At 41.1% G+C, this 20,401-nt stretch overlaps 1 protein-coding gene across 1 annotated transcript in view; it reads right to left on the reverse strand.

Moving 5' to 3' along the window:
- The window catches only part of LOC139411150 (PDZ domain-containing protein 8-like), a 64,849-nt gene that overhangs the window by 35,994 nt on the left and 8,454 nt on the right, over positions 1-20,401 (reverse strand). Inside the window, exon 2 of the mRNA XM_071157035.1 lies at positions 7,489-7,617. Coding sequence (XP_071013136.1) covers positions 7,489-7,617 — 129 coding nt within the window. The remainder of the gene's footprint in view (positions 1-7,488; positions 7,618-20,401) is intronic.

The raw sequence follows: 20,401 nt of genomic DNA on the forward strand, positions 1-20,401 counted from the left end.
TGATGTTTTTCTTGGAGAGAAGTGGCTTCTTTGCTGCCCTTCTTGACACAAGGCCATCCTCCAAAAGTCTTCGCCTCACTGTGCGTGCAGATGCACTCACACCTGCCTGCTGCCATTCCTGAGCAAGCTCTGTACTGGTGGTGCCCCAATCCCGCAGCTGAATCAACTTTAGGAGACGGTCCTGGTTCTTGCTGGACTTTCTTGGGCGCCCTGAAGCCTTCTTCACAACAATTGAACCGCTCTCCTTGAAGTTCTCGATGATCCGATAAATGGTTGATTTAGGTGCAATCTTACTGGCAGCAATACCCTTGCCTGTGAAGCCCTTTTTGTGCAAAGCAATGATGACTGCACATGTTTCCTTGCAGGTAACTATGATTGACAGAGGAAGAACAATTATTCCAAGCACCACTCTCCTTTTAAAGCTTCCAGTCTGTTATTTGAACTCAATCAGCATGACAGAGTGATCTCCAGGCTTGTCCTCAACAATCACGCCTGTGTTGACGAGAGAATCACTGACATGATGTCAGCTGGTCCTTTTGTGGCAGGGCTGAAATGCAGTGGAAATGTTTTGGGGGGATTCCGTTCATTTGCATGGCAAAGAGGGGCTTTGCAATTAATTGCAATTCATCTGATCACTCTTCATAACATTCATCATACAAACTGAGGCAGCAGACTTTGTGAAAATTAATGTGTGTGTCATTCTCAATTTTTGGCCACGACTGTACAGTTGAAGTCGGAAGTTTACATACACTTAGGTTGGAGTCAATAAAACTTGTTTTTCAACCACTCCACAAATGTCTTGTTAACAAACTATAGTTTTGGCAAGTCGGTTAGGACATCTACTTTGTGCATGACAAGTAATTATTCTAACAATTGTTTACAGACAGATTATTTCACTTAATCACAATTCCAGTGGGTCAGAAGTTCACATACACTAAGTTTACTGTGCCATTAAACAGCTTGGAAAAATTCCAGAAAATGATGTCATGGCATTAGAAGCTTCTGGTAGGCTAATTGACATCATTTGAATCAATTGGAGGTGTACCTGAGGATGTATTTCAAGGCCTACCTTCAAACTCAGAGCCTCTTTGCTTGACATCATGGGGAAATCAAAAGAAATCAGCCAAGACCTCAGAAAAAACATTGTAGACCTCCACAAGTCTGGATCATCCTTGGGAGCAATTTCCAAACGCCTGAAGGTACCACGTTCATTTGTGCAATCAACAGTACGCAAGTATAAACACTATGGGACCACGCAGCCGTCATACATTTGTGCATCAGGTATCCTCGTGGTTAGAGCGTTGGACTAGTAACTGAAAGGTTGCAAGATCGAATCCCCGAACTGACACGGTAAAGATCTGTTGTTCTGCCCCTGAATAAGGCAGTTAACCCACTGTTCCTAGGCCGTCATTGAAAATTAGAATTTGTACTTAACTGACTTGCCTAGTTAAAGGTAAAAATAAAAAATACCACTCAGGAAGGAGACGCGTTCTGTCTCCTAGAGATGAACGTACTTTGGTGCGAAAAGTGCAAATCAATCCCAGAACAACAGCAAAGGACCTTGTGAAGGAAGATGCTGGAGGAAACAGGCACAAAAGCATATTTTCAACAGTAAAACGAGTCCTATATCGACATAACCTGAAAGGCCGCTCAGCAAGGAAGAAGCCAATGCACAAAAACCGCCATAAAAAAAGCCAGACTATGGTTTGCAAATGCACATGGGAACAAAGATCGTACTTTTTGGAGAAATGTCCTCTGGTCTGATGAAACAAAAATAGAACTGGTTGGCCATAATAACCATGGTTATGTTTGGAGGAAAAAGTGGGAGGCTTGCAAGCCGAAGAACACAATCCCAACCGTGAAGCACGGGGGTGGCAGCATCATGTTGTGGGGGTGCTTTGCTGCAGGAGGGATTGGATTGTATGTAAACTTCTGACACACTGGGAATGTGATGAAAGAAATAAAAGGCTGAAATAAATAATTCCCTCCACTATTATTCTGACATGTCACTCTTAAAATAAGGTGGTGATCATAACTAACCTAAGACAAGGAATTTTCACTAGGATTAAATGTCAGGGATTGTGAAAAACTGATTTTAAATGTATTTGGCTAAGGTGTATGTAAACTTCCGACTTCACTGTATACAGTATATGTTGGATGCATGGTAGGCAAGAGAAAGCTGCTATCGATAAAAGACAGTACTGTGCAGCCGTCTTCATCGACCTGGCCAAGGCTTTCGCCTCTGTCAATCACCATATTCTTATCGGCAGACTCAGTAGCCTCGGTTTTTCTAATGACTGCCTTGCCTGGTTCACCAACTACTTTGCAGACAGAGTTCAGTGTGTCAAATCGGAGGGCATATTGTCCGGTCCTCTGGCAGTCTCTATGGGGGTACCACAGGGTTCAATCCTCGGGCCGACTCTTTTCTCTGTATATATCAATGATGTTGCTCTTGCTGCGGGCGATTCCCTGATCCACCTCTACGCAGACGACACCATTCTGTATACTTCTGGCCCTTCCTTGGACACTGTGCTATCTAACCTCCAAACGAGCTTCAATGCCATACAACACTCCTTCCGTGGCCTCCAACTGCTCTTAAACGCTAGTAAAACCAAATGCATGCTTTTCAACCGTTCGCTGCCTGCACCCGCACCCCCGACTAGCATCAACACCCTGGATGGTTCCGACCTAGAATATGTGGACATCTATAAGTACCTAGGTGTCTGACTAGACTGCAAACTCTCCTTCCAGACTCATATCAAACATCTCCAATCCAAAATCAAATCTAGAGTCGGCTTTCTATTTCGCAATAAAGCCTCCTTCACTCACGCCGCCAAACTTACCCTAGTAAAACTGACTATCCTACCGATCCTCGACTTCGGCGATGTCATCTACAAAATAGCTTCCAATACTCTACTCAGCGAACTGGATGCAGTTTATCACAGTGCCATCCGTTTTGTTACTAAAGCACCTTATACCACCCACCACTGCGACCTGTATGCTCTAGTCTGCTGGCCCTCGCTACATGTTCGTCGCCAGACCCACTGGCTCCAGGTCATCTACAAGTCTATGCTAGGTAAAGCTCCGCCTTATCTCAGTTCACTGGTCACAATGGCAACACCCACCCGTAGCACACGCTCCAGCAGGTGTATCTCACTGATCATCCCTAAAGCCAAAACCTCATTTGGCCGCCTTTTCATCCAGTTCTCTGCTGCCTGCGACTGGAACGAATTGCAAAAATCTCTGAAGTTGGAGACTTATCTCCCTCACCAACTTTAAACATCTGCTATTTGAGCAGCTAACCGATCGCTGCAGCTGTACATAGTCCATCGGTATATAGCCCACCCAATTTACCTACCACATCCCCATACTGTTTTTATTTATTTACTTTTCTGCTCTTTTGCACACCAATATCTCTACCTGCACATGTTCATCTGATCATTTATCACTCCAGTGTTAATCTGCTCAATTGTAATTATTCACTCCTATGGCCTATTTATTGCCTACCTCCTCATGCCTTTTGCACACAAAGTATGTAGATTCTTTTTTTTCTCTACTATGTTATTGACTTGTTTATTCCATGTGTAACTAACTCTGTGTTGTCTGTTCACACTGCTATGCTTTATCTTGGCCAGGTCGCAGTTGCAAATGAGAACTTGTTCTCAACTAGCCTACCTGGTTAAATAAAGGTGAAATAAAAAATAAATAAATAAATAAAAAAGCAAGCATGCTATCCTTACATTAAGAGGTTTTTCACTGTCCTTGAGCAGCAAGCAACAGACAGAAAGTAACCAATCAAAACTAAGAGAACATAAAAATAAAGAACATGACAGGCAGTTTAAAAATGATCTTGTTGCTATTTACAATCTATAAATTATTCATCTGAACTAATTCACTGATCATTTCAGGTCTATTTAGAATATTATAATGTTCCTCTGAATATCAACAACCTTTTAGTCCTCCTCTTAAAAATGCATTGCCTAGTCAGAAAAACGAAGACTTTCTCGCAATTCGGTTTCATTTGGCTCCAACCCAATGGAATCCTACAGAGACAAACGCAATATTAGGCACAGTAGAGCCGGTGTAAATTGAAGTGGATGGACGTCATTGTTAGACATATCTGGCTGCGCCCAGTGAGGTAAGAGGGTATCCATTTGCAGCAGCTGTAAGGATAGAAGTACCAGCCAGCCATGGCTTGGGCCTGGCCTCATAATGGGCAAGGACTGTGTATTATTAATGAGGAGCTTTTCTGGTGTCCTACAGTCTTGTGGCCACTCCACTACTATACTAGACCCAAGCAACACAACAAAGACTTACACCGCCATCAGGACAGGGTGGAGGAGACAATTCTCAGGCCCAGAGCTGACATGTTTAAGTTGTCATTGGCCCAAAGGAGATGTGGCTGTGTTTTAGGAAGGGAGGGGAGACTAGAGGAGAGATACATGACCTACCTAAATACAAACAAACTGCTTTTTAACTGTGCAAGGCATTGTCACCCAAATGGATTAGGCTACTTTGAGCAGGAGGTAACATAATTAATGACCTGGTAAATGTGTAGCCTTGCTGGTTATGTTTATTATTGATGTATTTCCTTCATGGGTGAGGCCAGAGCCTTTACCAAGAGCAGGATTGGACACCTAGCACATAGTGGTGAAAAATGCACGGTCTGGATATAGTCCAGACTGTTTTAGCCCCACCATAGGTTATAGATGTGATTCAGATCTGGACTCTTTGCTGGCAACTCCAGAACAGTCCACCGCTTGTTCTTGAACCATTCCAAGGTGCTTTTGATATGTGTTTGGGGTTGTTGTCCAGCTAGAAAACCCACAACCTTTAACAGAGATCCAGTTTTTTTTGACACAAGGTTGAACATTGCACTCCAAAACACCTCGACAATCTGCTGTTTTCATAATGTCTTGCACACTTTCAACACCCCCATTACCAGAGGCAGCTTAGCACAGCATTACTGAACCTCCCCCATGTTTGACTTAAGGGAGGATATGATTATCTTTGAATGTTTCATGTGGTCGTTGGTAAACATAGGAAGACCCCACTACTGAAAGAGACAAGAAAGCCTCATTGAACTTCTCAAAAACCCACCTAAAACAAGCTTAAATCCTGGGAAAACTGCTGTGGACCATTGAAACAAATGTAGAGCTAGCTCAGATCAGCACTGTGTATACCGAAAACCAAATTAAGCTTTCAATGAAAATAACACCTTCTCTACAATCAAACATGGCGAGGTTTGATAATATAGTGGGGTTGCTTTTCTGCCTCTGGTACTAGGGGCCTTGAACGCATGCAAGGCATCATGAAATCAGCAGATTATCAAGGTGTTTTAGAGTCCAAAATCAACCTTGTGTCCAGAAACTGGGTTTCCATTGAAGGCTGTGGATCTTCCAGCTGGACAAGGCCCCAAACACGCATCAAAACGCACCCAGGAATGAATCAAGAAGAAACGCAGGACTGTTCTGGAGTGGCCAGCGAAGGGTCGGTATCGGAATCACATCCAAAAACCTACGGCGAGATCTGAAAGCAGCAGTTGGTAGAGGGCACCACTCATACATAGAAGAATTAGAACAGTTGCTGCTTTAGAGTGGGCCAAATTGCCAGTAGAAAGGTACAGCAAGGGCCTTCCGGGTGGCGCAGCAATCTAAGACACTGCATGCGGTGTCACTACAGCCTGGGGTTTAATCCTGGCCAGCCGCGTCCGGGAGACCAAATGGGGCGGCGCAATTGGCCCAGCGTCGTTCGGGTTATGGTAGGGTTTGGCCGGGAGGGATGTCCTTGTCCCATCGCGAACTAGCGACTCCTGTAGCGGGCCGGGTGCAGTGCACGCTGACACGGTCACCAGGTGTACGGTATTTCCTTCGACACATTGGTGCGGCTAGCTTCCGGGTTGTGTCAAGAAGCAGTGCGTCTTGGTTGTGTTTCGGAGGACGCACGGCTCTCAACCTTCGCCTCTCCCGAGTCCGTACGGGAGTTGCAGCGATGAGGCAAGACTAACTCCCAATTGGATACCACAAAACTGGAGAGAAAAAAGGATAACATATTTATAAAAATTGCAGATGACAACAGTAGGGCTGATCACAGACAACAATGAGACAGCTTACAGGGAAGAGGTCAGAGACCTGACTGTGTGGTGCCAGAACAACAACCTCTCAACGCGATCAAGACAAAGGAGATGATTGTGGACTACAGGAAAAAGAAGACCTAGCATGCCCCCATTCTCATTGATGGGGCCGTAGTGGAGCAGGTTGAGAGCTTCAAGTTCCTTGGCGTCCACTTCGCCAACAAACTAACATGGTCCAAGCACACCAAGACAGTCGTGGAGAGGGCACAACAAAACCTATTACCCCTAAGGAGACTGAAAAGATATGGCATGGGTCCTCAGATCCTCAAAAGGTTCTACAGCATCCTGACTGGTTGCATCACTGCCTGGTATGGCAACTGCTCGGTAACCGACCATAAGGCACTACAGAGTAGTGTGTACGGCCCAGTACATCACTGGGGCCAAGCTTCCTGCCATCCAGGACCTCTATACCAGGCGGTGTCAGAGGAATGCCTTAAAAATTGTCAAAGACTCCAGCCACCCTAGTCATAGACGTCTGTTCTCTCTGCTACCGGCAAGCGGTAGCGGAGCACCAATTCTAGGTCCAAGAGGCTTCTACCCCCAAGCCGTAAGAATCCTGAACATCTAATCAAATGGCTACCCAGACTATTTGCATTGCCCCCCCCTCTCTATGCTGTATGCAGTGCAGTTGACAAATAACATTTGATTTGAGTGCTTTCTCCAGACGTGACGCTTGGCATTCAGGCCAAATAGTTCAATCTTGGTTTCATCAGACCAGAGAACCTTGTTTCTCATGGTCTGAGAGTCTTTAGCTCACCTCCCTGACAAAGGCCCTTCTCCCCCGATTGCTCAGTTTGACCGGGCGGCCAGCTCTAGGAGGAGTCTTGGTGGTTCCAAACTTCTTCCATTTAAGAATGATGGATGCCACTGTGTTCATGGGAACCTTCAATGCTGCAGACATTTTTTGGTACCCTTCCCCAGATCTGTGCCGACACAATCCTGTCACGGAGCTCTACAGACAATTCATTCGACCTCCTGGCTTGGTTTTTGCTCTGACATGCACTGTCAACTGTGAGACAGGTGTGCCTTTCCAAATCATGTCCAATCAATTGAATTTACCACAGGGGGACTCCAATCAAGTTATTCAAGGATGATCAATGGAAACAGGATGCAGCTGAACTCAATTTCGAGTCTCATAGCAAAGGATCTTAGATACCTTATTTAGATAAGTATTATTTTACATTTTTAATACATTTTCAAAAAATTCTAAAAATCTGTTTTCGTTTGTCATTATGGGCTATTGTGTAGATTGCTGAGGATTTTTTGTATTTAATACATTTTAGAATAAGGCTATAATGTAACAAAATATCGAAATGAAATATGTCACGATGTACACAGGGCATGAGACATCCTACCTGCTACATTCAACAAGGGTGACCCTAAGCCGGCCCTCCACCAATCCTGAGTCCTGAACGGAGAGGTCCAAGTCACAGGCGGAAGACCCAATAGGAGGTTGCACTTGGAAAGGGAAAAAGGGTTTGTATCTGTAAAAAAAACACAAACAACAGACAATGATTAAATTAGAAAATGGTTGTCCATTTGTTGTATACTGCCAGTGATTTCAGTGTGAACATTACGACTGAGGGATTCAACACTTCATTGGGCAGTGTTTGACAATCTATGCATAGGCCTATGGCTATTCCACTGGGGGAAGAAAATAACAGAACTTGTGATCACTTCCCTCAAATCCCAAACACTACTGTATCAGCAATTTGATTCAGCGTTTAAGCATTGCTTAAAACACTTCTGCTTAGTTCTGCTATTCTAGCCACCATACTGTTGGAGAAGTTGAGTAGCAAAGCCCTGAGGACATCCGGTGCTAACTCGCTACTGTCTACGTTTCAGATGATGTGCTGTTAGCCCACGGCAATAGTTTAACAGACACAGAACCGGTTAGCGTCTCTGCTTTGTCATCATCCTCAGGATTGTTTCTCTTGAGTGACTAAAACACGGGCTCAGTGATTAGGAAATAACCAACGGACTAAAATATATACTAAAGCTGCTATTGACTGCTTCATCACGACACCTACACTATCAGCATAGGCACACAGTAGGCTGTTGAATAATTCAATGGGTAATAATAAATAACTACACAGTAATAAGGTAATACAAAGTGTAAGATACACATCTCCTTGCTCAGAGAACAAATGGATTGGAAAGTGGAATGTAAAAGTGAATGAGATAAGTAGAAATGTAGAAAATTGAGTAGAAATAAAGTTGAGATTGAGAAGACTTGGAGTTGAACAATTAAAGGAGGGATGGATGATGGAGACATGAGGATGGTGAGACGAGAGGAAAAGTGGGGGAGAGATGAAGAGAGTGTCTTCAGAAAGTATGCATACCCCTTGACTTATTCCACATGTTGTATTACAATTCAAAATGGATTAAATCAATTTCTCTCCCATCTACACACAATACCCCATAATGACAAAGTGAAAATAAGATTTAGAAATGTTGGTAAATTATTGAAAATTTAATTCAGAAATATCACTATGAATACATAAGTATTCACAGGCCTGAGTCAATGCCTTGTTGAAGCACCGTTGGCAGCGAATACAGCTGTGAGTCTTTCTGGGTAAGTCTCTAAGGGCTCGATTCAGATTAAGGGCCCGATTAAGCCATGCAAACTGGACACACCTCTTTTAATGCACTTTTCTCTCTATGCATATTATGACCTTGAACTTAAGCATGAGAATAGCATGCTATTCACCTGCTATTACTTTTCTGTGTGTCTACAAATACACTGTATTCTGACCTTGACTGAATTCCCAAATAATTCCACCACCTTTATGTGCAAGAAAACCATGAATAAGGTCTAGCGAACCTACCAGTTCCAAGTGGGAAAAGCATGTTCTTTCTTTTTTTTTCCCCACCTCGGTAGAAATAACACCATTCTCCATTAACTGTAATTAACAACTTGATAAGAGCTAGGTAAATGAGTAATCCGTTGGAATAAGGGAATTGTAAATATAAATGACACTTGCTTTAGATAAACTACATGACCAAAAGTATGTTGTCCCCCGGTACCAGTCGGAAAAAGTTATGAAAGTACGCAGTACATTGCCAAAAGTATGTGGACACATGCTCATCGAACATCTCATTCTAAAATCATGGACATTCATATGGAGTTGGTCCCCCCTTTGCTGCTAGAACAGCCTCTACTCTTCTGGCAAAGCTTTCCACTAGATATTGGAACATTGCTGAGGGGACTTGAGGCACAAGAGCATTAGTGTAGTTGGGCACTGACATTGGACGTTCAAACCTGGCTCGCAATCAATTAATCCCAAAGGTGTTTGATGGGGTTGAGGTCAGGGCTCTGTGCAGGCCAGTCAAGTTCTTCCACACCAATGTCATCAAACCATTTCTGTATGGACCACACTTTATGCACGGGGCATTGTCATGCTGAAACAGGAAAGGTCCTTCCCCAAACCGTTGCCACAAAGTTGGAAGCACAGAATCGTCTAGAATGTCATTGTATGCTGTAGAGTTAAGATTTCCCTTCACCTATGGGCCTAGCCCTTGAACCATGAAAAACCGCCCCAGACCATTATTCCTCCTAAACCACAGTTGGCACTATGCATTCGGGCAGGTAGTGTTCTCCTGGCATCTGCCAAACCCAGATGGTGAAGCGTGATTCATCACTCCAGAGAACGAGTTTCCACTGCTCCAGAGTCCCATGGCGGCGAGCTTTACACCACTCCAGCCGACGCTTGGTTTTGCACATGCTGATCTTAGGCTTGTGTGCAGCTACTTGACTATGGAAACCCATTTCATGAGCTTCCGAAGAACAGTTCTTGTGCTGATTTGCTTCCAGAGGCAGTTCGGAACTCAGTAGTGGGTATTGCAACTGAGGACACACAATTTTACGCACTTTAGCACTCGGCGGTCTTGTTCTGTGAGCTTGTGTGGCCTACCACTTTGCAGCTGAGACGTTGTTGCTCCTAGTCGTTTCCACCTCACAATAACAGCACTGACAGGTGACGGGCAGCTCTAGCAAGGCAGGAATTGTGACGAACTGAAAGGTGGCATCCAATGATGCTGCCACATTGAAAGTCACTGGGCTCTTCGGTAAGACCATTCTACTGCCAATGTTTGTCTATGGAGATTGCATGGCTGTGTGCTCAATTTTATACACCTGTCAGCAATGGATGTGGATGTGCTTAAATAGCCGAATCCACTAATTTGAAGGGGTGTCGACATATACTATTGTTTATATATTTTCTTATAATCGCTGGAGACAAATGTGAAACCAGTCATAAGGCAGAAAACTGAAGCATATCAACTTTCCCACTGTAAGGTTTATGAAATGTTGTGCCGCAATGCATAATTTAAATTGTATGGCCTTTTAACTTGCAGGGAGGGGCATTCTCAAATCTCTTAATTATAGGCTACCCCAACTCTCTTATTTGAATCATGTACAATTTTAGCCACTATCAGTATCGTCAGTAGGCCTAATAACCACACATAGTCAACTGCCAATTTACTGTTAGTTCCCTTCAGCTGGTATAGCCTACATTATCATTCCATTTAATTACAGTGTTTTGTTTACCTTAATTTGCTTCCCCTGTAAAAGCGATCACGGCCAGGTGGTTGTTGCTAAGGATCATTACTAACAGTTGATTTTATTTTTAAAAAACATGTAGGCCAATTAAATCATTATGAAGCAGAGTGCAGACCAAGCCGTAACAGTTTGAACCCGCAGCATAGCGCAATACTTGGCTGTGTCAGCACACAGTTCCATGGTTAGTGCACTCAATAGACGAGGGTATAGCCTACTAGTGTACACTAGTCTCCCTGTTAGAATTCTATGTACACTAATTTTCTAACATCACCATGGGTTAAAGAACTGAATTTGGCAATTTTCAGAACGAATCAAACCACCGTTTTTTCTTTAGTGCGTAAAGGCTCTCCAAACCTGTTTATGATTCATAAATACTTTCCTAACCTTTTTAAAATCTGCCAATTGGTGCTGAAAGATGGCTTCCTTTTATTGATCCCTAATATTCTGAACCCGTTATGTCAATATGTTCTATTGAGTCTGTAGACAAAATTCAAGCAAAGGTACACCGTATTGAAAGGGATGTCTTAAGATAAATGTACTGAAAACCCTATTTAATTCCAAATCCACGACAATATCAAAAAAAGGTACTTTGAATATCAACTACTGAGAAGTGCATTGGAAAGGCATAAGAAAAGGCATAATTTAATAAATTGGAATCTGGCCCGAAGAGCTTTCCACAACTGGATTGTGCCATAGATTTTCAAGTAGATTTAAGTCTAAACTATAACTCGGCCACTCAGGAACCATCACTGTCTTCTTGATATGCAACTACAGTGTAAATGTGGCCTTCTGTTTTAGGTTATTGTCCTGCTGAAAGGTGAATTCATTTCCCAGTGTCTGGTGGAAAGCAGACAACCAGTTTTTCCTTTACGATTTTGGCTGTGTTAATTAAGCTCCATTCCGTTTCTTTTTTATCCTGAAAAACTCACCAGTCCTTAATGATTACAAGCATACCTATAACATGATACAGCCACAACTATGCTTGAAAATATGGAGTGTGGTACTCAGTAATGTGTTGTATTGGATTAGCCCCAATCATAACACTTATTCAGGACAAAAAGTGAATTACTTTGCCACACTTGTTTTGCATGTTTTGGAATATTGTTATTCAGCACAGGTTTCCTTCTTTTCACTGTGTTAGTTCGGTTAGTATTGTGGAGCAACTGCAATATTGTTGATCCATCCTCAGTTCTCCTATCCCAGCCATTCAACTCTGCAAATGTCTTTAAAAAAGTCACCATTGGCCCCTGAGGGGGTTTCTTTCCTCTCCAGCAACTGAGTTAGTAATGACGCCTGTATCTTTGTAGAGACTGGGTATATTTATACACCATCCAAAGCGTAATTAATAACTTCACCATGATCAAAGGGATATTCAATGTGTGCTTTTAATATACCAATAGGTGTCCTTCTTTGTGAGACATTGGAAAATCTCCTTGGTCTTCATGGTTGAATCTGTTAGAAATGCACTGCTCTAATGAGGGACCTTACAGATAATTGTATGTGTTGGGTAAATGAACTAGTAGGCCGGTTTGGGTTTTGAGCTAGTAGGACCGGTTTGGGTTTTTACTACCTTCTATAATGGTATTTGAATGTTTAATTTGTTCAATGTGATATTCGGTTTACTCCGCTACTCTAGTCATCCCTCTCCACAGACCTAATCCCACCCCGTCACTGAAGTAGCGCATTTGTTGTTGCTTGACCACGAGACACTGTCATTCAGTCTGCAGCACATGCAACAAGTTTGATGACAACGATGTTGTTTGCACTATAAATCCACAAGCGTTCTATAATTACAATATTAGTTTGTGTTTCTTACATCTGCAAAGAGCTAGTTTGTATTTTCTTAGCAAGTTAAGCTAAATCGTGTTAGAAACTAATGCTAATCGCTAGTTTTATATCGATGGCTAGCTAACTAGCTAATAAAAGTACTTAGTCAGAGCAAACGTAGCTAGCTAATACAGCCTGATACCAGTACTGGTGCAGGCATATATCAGCATGTTGTTTGTGCATCAGTATCTTCTAAAATAGGCAAAGCATGTTAGCTACGTGAATAAAGATTTACTGTAGTCAAAGATTATAGGGTCCCCTAGGAAACACTCATCACTTTGGTTCCTACCCTGTCACAATAACTCGTCCATATAATTTTTTTAATTCGATGTCATGTCAAACACTGTATTCAAAGTGCCCCCTATTATTTATATTCTAACTATAGAATTATAATAAACATTTTATTTCCATGATTCCAAAAGTTCTGTTATGATCTAAATTGCAATTGCAACATTTGGTTAAAAATAAGGCCTAGTATTTTTGCCCATATCGTGGCAGTGTGGAAAGGATCTCAAATGAATGCAGAAAATGCAGAAATTGATGGAAATGCAGGAAATACATTTTAGGTTGAAATTGAATTGAACATTATAAAACAATCAGAATGGAGAAAGACCCATTTAAATCATTTAGAATATATATGTGTTGCCACCCTAGGGTCACGCACTACTCATGAAGCAAATTTAGAACTTTTATTAATCAAAAACATAAATTGTCAAATACAGTCATAAATTTTAAAAATACCATATATGATATTTTGGCCATATCACCCAGCCCTATGAGGTAGTCATTCAAAAATCATGTTAAACACTATTATTGCACAGAGTGAGTGCATGCAACTTATGTGACTTGTTAAGCAAATGTTTATTTAGGCTTGCCATAACAAAGGGGTTGAATTCTTATTGACTCAAGACATTTCAGCCTAACATTTGTAAAATTTCAAAAAACATAATTCCACTTTGACATTACGGGGTATTGTGAGTAGGCCAGTGACAACAAATCTATAATTAATCCATCTTCAATTCAGGCTATAATGTAGAAAATGTCAAGGGGAGAATACTTTCTGATGGCAATGTAGATGCAAAATGGAATAGATGCTACAGGAGCATCTACTGGAGGCCCACGGTTCCATTGGGCATGTGGGCGGATAGGAAATCCCTGCCCTGCTGGGATCAGATTATCTAACAGATCCTGAGTGTTTCCTGCTCTCGCTCCACAGCAGGAGGACTGACCTCAACTAGTGTGGGGTGAGACACACAGCTTGGCTCTCCATCTCTCGGTCTCACCCTAGTTTACACGCTGACCCACTCATACAACATGATGTCCTCCAAAACATTTGGTCCCAGCACTGTGACTTCCTCTATTGGGTGTGGTCATTGGCTAAAAGCAAAATTAAGGCCAATGATTAAACAGTAACGAAAATCCTCATTATAATCATGAACATCATGTTGTTTTGGACTACACGCCTGCCTCTACTATTTTTGGCCCCTGGGGCCATGTCTGGCCTGAAGCCTCTGGCATTCTATACCAGAGAGGATTTTGTGTAACTGTTCGTTAATATAAAATGCTAGATATGAGACAGATAGCCTAACCATAGAATAAAATAAATATAAATAACTTATTCTAGTTATGAGCCTAACCTACATCCAAAGATTAAATTTGTTTTCAAGATGAAATGTTTATATCGATGCCTCTACAATAGCTACCACTTTGAATATTTTTTTCCTAGCGTTATTCCAATCCTGCATCTTGAATTTCATTGTTGACATACATAGCAGCTTATCTGTCATGCTTCAACAGGTTGTCCAGAGAGGTCAAACAACAAGGTGGAAGAGAATGGTACCACTACCACATTCAGCATCCCAGCCCTGGCTGTACCCTCCAGGTTCTTTGGGTACTGAACAAAAGCAGAACCATTGTTCAGGGCTCAGTTCCTTTAGGCTCCTTTGTGGTTGTCAGCACACTGTCTCCAATACATTTCCACAGGGCGAAAATAGAAATCCAGAAGAGGGGGAGAAGAATGTGACAGGGGACATTCTGAAGGACTTCGCTGGCTAACTCACGGGCAGCCTGTTTTTTTAAACCGGCAACATTCATCTCATGCTAAACTCCAAGATGAACAATGTCTTAGCACGTGAGAATGGCTAAACAACACTTCATTAGTCCTTAAATATGATGAGTAGTAGGCTATGATCTACAAAAGGTAAGCTAACTCCCTAAAGGGACAGTATACTTTCAAATCAAAGCCTGTCAGATGTTTGGTGAGTGGCTAATTGTACTGTACTTTGTACAACCAAACGTTCACATCAGCAGTTGACACTGTTGTGCGCCTCCGTGGTCATGAATGAACCCAGTTCCAAAACCACTTTCACACAAAGGCCACACAGGTCTACATTCTTAAATCACAGTTAACATTCCCTCAATTGCACAGACAGCGCAGGTCAGAGAGGAAGAGGCAGCTCAGCTCAGTAACATTGTAACAACGATTAGGAGAACATAGCAGATTATTAGGCATGAGGGCTTGACAGCACCATTCCACGACAAAGTCATCTTAATTGGAAAACACGTTTGCATTTTGTCTTGGTGCAAGTACAAGCGGGCAGACGTGGCCTATCACGTTCCACAGACACCATTAGCCTCATCAAAAAGCCTCTATTAAAAATGCATAGGGAACATCCCTATCCCCTTGGCCTACCTGCATCTTGCATTTAGTCTCGTTACAATTATCCATTAGATTAGGCCTTCACAAACACCCTGTCACAAAAGCTAACACCACCTAATTGCTGAAAACAAAACATGCATATTACAATGTAAACCAAACATGATTGTTGCTATAGGCCTAGTCTCTTGCTAAAATATTATCAATAATTATTTATTGTATCGAGGGATCTAAAGATTGCCTTATTTCTAGTGGTTGGGCTTTAGAGCCTTTAATAATTAAGTAGGACCAAAGCAAGTCTCAACCACAACAACCATGGGTGTTACAGTAGAAGTGAATATCTCGTTCTGAGATGGACACACAATACAGTTCTTGAATAAGTTTGGCCAAATATTCCTTGTATTCTGTGCTTGGCATCTCCCATAGACCCGGTCCGTTATGGCAGCTCAGTAGTGCTGAGCGATTAGTATTTTTAAAGTAATTTCAGATTCCTTCAGATTATTAAAAAATAAAAATCACACTTTTTGATTCAATAATTTTTTTGTGAACACTGTAACACAGAAAAAAACTATTAATAAAAGTCCCATGATGGTAGTGACTTCCCATTACTCACTTATTAACCATCATTTATTCACATGACTTTACTTGAATAAAATATTTCAGTTGTGTATACTTTATTACATTTGTTTAATTTGATGAGTATCATTCTGTCCCAAGTCATCTCATCTCTATAGAGCTGCTGCATATGCTGTCTGACAAAGTCACTATTTTGTATTTCTTCAAAGTAAATTAAGCATACATTCTGCGGTCTCTTCTGTAGCAAGCATAAAAACAAACAAACCTGACAAGTAGGTGCGCAATGGATTATGGTCATTGTAGTTAATTATCACGTTTTCCACTCTACACTATATATAATTATGGCCTGTTGGAAACTAGAGGTCGACCGATAATGATTTTAAACGCCGATACCGATTATTGGAGGACCCAAAGAAAAGCCGATACCGATTAAAATCGGCCAATTTTTTAAATGTACTTGTAATAATGACAATTACAACAATACTGAATGAACACTTATTTTTACTTATAATACATCAATAAAATCAATTTAGCCTCAAATAAATAATGAAACATGTTCTATTTGGTTTAAATATTGCAAAAACAAAGTGTTGGAGAAGAAAGTAAAAGTGCAATATGTGCCATGTAAGAAAGCTAACGTTTCAGTTCCTTGCTCAGAACATGAGAACATATGAAAGCTGGTGGTTCCTTTTAACATGAGTCTTCAATATTCCCAGGTGAGAAGTTTTAGGTTGTAGTTATTATAGAACTATTTCTCTTTATACCATTTGTATTTCATTAACCTTTGACTATTGGATGTTCTTATAGGCACTTTAGTATTGCCAGTGTAACAGTATAGCTTCCGTCCCTCTCCTCGCTCCTACCTGGGCTCGAACCAGGAACACATCGTTAACAGCCACCCTCGAAGCAGTGTTACCCATGCAGAGCAAGGGGAATAACTACTACAAGTCTCAAAGCGAGTCACGTTGGAAACACTATTAGCGCGCACCCCGCTAACCATTTCACATTGGTTACACCAGCCTAATCTCGGGAGTTGATGGGCTTGAAGTCATAAACAGCGCAATGCTTGAAAGCACAACGAAGAGCTGCTGGCAAAACGCACGAAAGTGCTGTTTGAATGAATGCTTACGAGCCTGCTGCTGCCTACCATCGCTCAGTCAGACTGCTCTATCAAATCATAGACTTAATTATAACATAACACACAGAAATACGAGCCTATGGTCATTAATATGGTCGAATCCGGAAACTATCATCTTGAAAACAAGACATTTATTCTTTCAGTGAAATACGGAACAGTTCCGTATTTTATCGTATTTTAACGGGCATTCATAAGTCTAAATATTCCTGTTACATTGCACAACCTTCAATGTTATGTCATAAAACGTAAAATTCTAGCAAATTAGGCGGCCCAAACTGTTGCATATTCACTGACTCTGCGTGCAATGAACACAAGAGAAGTGACAATTTCACCTGGTTAATATTGCCTGCTAACCTGGATTTCTTTTAGCTAAATATGCAGGTTTAGAAATATATACTTGTGTATTGATTTTAAGAAAAGGCATTGATGTTTATGGTTAGGTACACATTGGAGCAACGATACGCACCACATCGATTATACGCAACGCAGGACACGCTAGATAAACTAGTAATATCATCAACCATGTGTAGTTAACTAGTGATTATGATTGATTGATAATTTTTTATAAGATAAGTTTAATGCTAGCTAGCAACTTGCCTTGGCTTACTGCATTCGTGTAACAGGCAGGCTCCTTGTGAAAGGCAGGTGGTTAGAGAGCTGGACTAGTTAACTAAGGTTGCAAGATTGAATCCCCGAGCTGACAAGGTAAAAATGTGTCGTTCTGCCCCTGAACAAGGCAGTTAACCCACCGTTCCTAGGCCGTCATTGAAAATAAGAATGTGTTCTTAACTGACTTGCCTAGTTAAATAAAAGGTGTTAAACAAAATGGCCAAATCAGTGTCCAAAAATACCGGTTTCCGATTGTTATGAAAACTTGAAATCGGCCCAAATTAAAATCGGCCATTCCGATTAATCGGTCAACCTCTAGAAACTACTCCAGCACTCCATACTCACACAGTTCAGGCTGAATCTGACTTATCTCATGAGAAACTGTGCAACATGCACATTGAGCTCACATACAATTGTTAAAAAATGGAATTCAAATAAATTTTACCATTTAAAAAATGAAAAATAACCAACATTTTTGTTAATTGTTCAGCTAATGGGAAGTCAAAAGCTTTCTGAACAATGTTCCGGCCAGACATTCCTTTCAGTAAGGAAACTTGATTCTTTAATCAGAAAGCTCTTAAAAGATTAGCCAAGGCGTAGATTTGTTTTCTGTGAAAACGGTTTGTGCACACACAAGGACAAGAGGAATGTACTTGTAGGCTCCTATATTGGTAAGGAACAACTGGATGCAATAGTATTGGTATCTTATTCATTCAAGGGCTTACAAGCTAACATACAGTAACTCTCAAAAGATGAATATTTGTACAAACCAATAAACATGTAACATCAAAATTAAAATGGAAAGGGCAGTCTAAATAAATGCTGATGGCAGTAATAAATAGCTCTCTGTTGGGCTCAAAACATTTAAAACAGCTACATGAGAATATGGCCTCTTCCTGCTATGAAACCACAGATTAGCTGTCTGATTTAGATACCACAAGGGGGCATGATACGCAGAGGTTATATGCAGTAAAATGCAGAACTCTGATGGAATAGCCAAACGCATTGTGATTCTGCTAAATAATGTATGTGAGCTACATTACACAGCAAAGCAGACAAAAAAAATCCCTGCATTTTCCAATTTTCTGTAAAGGTATCAAGTCTCAATATGAGAAGAAGCATGTCTGGAAAATGGGGTAACCTCAATTATTTGTTATAAAAATGGACTCAACACCAACTGTGCAACACCCCAATTCCCTAACAAAACCAGGGAGCACGTGTGTGCAATCATAAGCTTGTAACATGTGTGGAAAAGAGTGTAGAATAGCATTTGCTGCAACTTAACTAGAAATTGAACTGAATAATTACATGCATGCTTCTTAAGTTAATGTACTCAAGACAAAATGTACTTTTTCCTACTGTATCTCCCTTCCTCAGCTACGAGTAAATTCTAGTACCCCATTGCATATGGTCAGTTCCCAAGCAACAGTAAGATCATAAGATGTTACATTACAGATAGAAATCTTGAGAACCTTGGAGTTGAAACGGGTTGTGCAGATCCATATTTAATAGACAGTGGGTTGTCACTTTAGAAGGTAAAGCATTTGGCCAGGCCCCACCAAAAAACAACAAAGAAGCTTTGCTCCAAATTTCAAGCAATGAAGTTATTCTCTATCAGGATGTCATGAACATGTACTGCAGTGGACTTATTGTATAACTACAGGGCTCCTTTTCCACACATTAGCAATCAAAGCTTTCAAAAGTATTATTGATTAGAACCCTGACCACCAGTCATTAACACACACTAATGCAAGAGTATGTAATATTTCGTTCTATTGAAAGAGGTTGGACATACTGTAAGGGGAGATTTAAGAGATGGACTTTGCCCTCCCACACGATTTGTTCACTATGACGTAAAAATAGGTCTGGCAATTGCAAGGGACCTCACGAAACGATATTATCACGATACTTAGGTGCCGATACTACAGTGTATGTATTGCGATTATCACATTATTGTGATTTGATACTGGGATTTTATTCCAATGTTCCAAACATATTGCTCACCATATGTCTGCTGCAGAGACGAGAGAGCCACGGGAATATTTGTTTTGATCCGTCAAGGAAATATAAGTGCTAGGGGGAAAAAATGTCTCCCTATTTAAAAAGACGTAGAACAAGCTATGAAGGGAAAATACTGGGGGTTTAGCGCAGGTACAGCCAACTAGCACAAAAATAATAGTGATATTGTCAAAATGACACATCGTCCAAAATAATATCCCGATATGCAACTGTATGAAGTGCATTATTGCACCAAAATGGTGGCTTTCTGGCTAGAGGCTGTAGTATTACTTCTCTGGGATCCAATAGAACAGCTAAACAACAATGACAGCTCAATCAATGAAGGGTATGAAGTAGGGTTGTCACGATACTACGATACCTGATCCACGGCAAAAAGGAAAATTCAAAGCAGACTTAAAATACTTTTGTCCTTTAAAAAACCTACATAATGTAAAATAGTTATATACCTTGGAATAGAAAAGTGATTCTGGGTGACAACATAAGGCTGCTTGTTTCCAACATTAGGACTGTTTTCCTCAGGAAATGTAATCCTCTTCATGTTTTGTTTCCTTGCTGCGTGCCTCGCGCTACCGCTGCATAAGCAACCTCCACACGCTACCGCTGCATAAGCAACCTCCACACGCTACCGCTGCATAAGCAACCTCCACACGCTACCGCTACGTGCAAACGCAGCAGCTCAGGAAACATGGAACCAACACTTTATATGTGGCATTTATATATATTTTTTCAGCATAGTTCCTGTTTTTACTGATCATTTTGTTTATGAAATATTAAGTGATTAAAACGAGTCAATCTGTTATCAAATCAGTAACAGAGTGCCTGAAAAATCAGTAACAGTATTTTTGCAATTGAATTGGCCACAATGGGAAATCATAAGTCAAA

This window comes from Oncorhynchus clarkii, chromosome 1 (assembly GCF_045791955.1).
Source record: "Oncorhynchus clarkii lewisi isolate Uvic-CL-2024 chromosome 1, UVic_Ocla_1.0, whole genome shotgun sequence".
Lineage (NCBI taxonomy): Eukaryota > Metazoa > Chordata > Actinopteri > Salmoniformes > Salmonidae > Oncorhynchus > Oncorhynchus clarkii.